Raw genomic sequence first — 2028 nt, forward strand, 5'->3', positions numbered from 1 at the left:
CTCCAATTTCTATACTTGTACTTCTATAAGTATTTCCCCTAAAAATTATATCATTCCTATATTGCCAAACACCATAAATGGTTTCAGCCAGAGCTATCTTTAGGACCCTAAATCGCCAACCTTTCTTTCCAATCATACGGGTAAGCCAACCAATCTCAGTGGACCATGGTTGAGGATCATGCATAATTCCTACCCATTGTAGAACATACTTCCATATATCCTTTGCAAATCTGCAGTCAAACATTAGGTGATCAAGTGTCTCATCACAAGCATTGCATAGGCTGCAAACACGATCAGTTATTAATCCAATCTTTCTCAGCATATCCTTTGTGCCCAATCTGCCATGGCAAGCCATCCAAGTGAGGGTAGTAGCCCTAGGTCTCGCATTGTTGCCCTGTATTAAATACCTCCAAGGTACCCTGTCTGAGCCCATCATCTTAACATACAGTTTATGCATACAGAACTTCCTCTTTTGGATCATGTGGTCCCATATTGGTTGCAGATTAGGGAGTTGCTCTCTCAGTCTCAGAATTTTCTTCATCACCCATGAGCAACTGTTACTAATATCTGCCTCCATTAAATTCTTCTTCTTAAGGTAATGAGCATGCAACCATTTGACCCTTTAACAGAGCTATATCATTCCAGAGATAGAGATTGAAAATATTCATACCTCCCATATTCTTTGGCCTGCAGACAGATTCCCAAGCAATGGGGCTTTTCTCGCTGACAATAGCTTTCCCTGTCAAAACAAAGCTTCTACAAATACCATCTATCTTCCTTATGACAACCTTGGGGAGGGGAAGACAATGCATCCAAAATTGTGCAATAGCAGTGGTAGTAGTTCTGACAAGTTGAATTCTGCCTGCCATACTCAAAAGTCTAGAAGACCAATGATTCACCTTAGCCAGAATTTTGTCAATGAGGGGGAGATAGTGCTTGATATTCATTTTTCTAGTGGTGAGTGGAACCCTTAAGTACCTAAATGGGAGCATACCTTCATCATAAGAAGTGAGTGCAGTTATCCTTCTTCTAGTGTCTTCATCCACTCCACCAAAGAAAACTTTGCATTTCCTTGGATTCACAATCAATCCAGTTGTGTCAGCAAAAGTATTCAGAGCTTTCATCATTATCTCCACAGAGTCAAAATCACCCCTGCAAAACATGAGTACATCATCAGCAAAAGAGAGGTGTGTGATTCCCAGTTTATGACATTTTGGGTGGTGTTTGAACTTTGGATCCTTCATCATTTTAGTCATCAATATGTGTTAATTTTACTAACTAATTTTTGAAAATCAGATTTTTAAAATGAATAATTGTTTTGCATTAAAAAATACTTAATTAATTATGTTCATTATTTTTAAAAGTATGCCATTTTTAATTAATATTTTAATTATGTTTTTATCATAATGACTCACTTAACTTTTTTCATCGTATTAATAAGTTAAAATAAACATTGAAAAAGAATATATTTTTACATAGTACACGTATCCTTACTATTTTTATTTTTTATGTTTTTATTGTTTATAGAATTTGAAAACAAAAGATGGTATATTGGTGTCCTTTTAGAAACCTTTTCCTTATTTATATATGGAAAATAATTTGTTGACACCATTTTATACACCTCACAACATATTTATATACCTATGAAGTATATATTTTATTTTTTTAATAATTTATCTTGCCTTGTTATTTGTGCAAAAAAATTCTCTATTAACATTTAGAGTGTATGATACTCCCACGCAGTGTTTTAAAAATCTGACCGGACCAGCCGGTCAGACCGATTGAATCGGGAACTGAACAGATAATTTATCTGATTTAATAGATGGATCAGGAATGTTATCGAACCGGTGTGAATCGGTCAAAATCGATTTAAACTGCTAAAATCGAGAAAATCAGTAGTTTTTCAGAACAGACGGTTAAATACATTTTTTTAAATTTTTTTTAAAATTAAAACGACGCCATTTTAATTATTTTAACGCCGTTTTAAATAAAATAAATAAAATAAAAAATAAAAAATTTGTAGATGCG

At 34.1% G+C, this 2028-nt stretch overlaps 1 protein-coding gene across 1 annotated transcript; it reads right to left on the bottom strand.

The window, feature by feature from the left end:
- Positions 1-590: 590 nt before the first annotated feature.
- On the bottom strand, positions 591-1247 carry LOC131658189 (uncharacterized). The gene has a single exon (XM_058927514.1). The coding sequence runs from the start codon at positions 1245-1247 to the stop codon at positions 591-593; it is 657 nt and encodes a 218-aa protein (XP_058783497.1).
- Positions 1248-2028: the final 781 nt, after the last annotated feature.

The sequence above is a fragment of the Vicia villosa genome, linkage group LG3 (assembly GCF_029867415.1).
Source record: "Vicia villosa cultivar HV-30 ecotype Madison, WI linkage group LG3, Vvil1.0, whole genome shotgun sequence".
Lineage (NCBI taxonomy): Eukaryota > Viridiplantae > Streptophyta > Magnoliopsida > Fabales > Fabaceae > Vicia > Vicia villosa.

Coding starts and splice junctions, on each gene's coding strand:
- LOC131658189 (XM_058927514.1), bottom strand. CDS start 1,247: ATGATGAAGGATCCAAAGTTCAAACACCACCCAAAATGTCATAAACTG.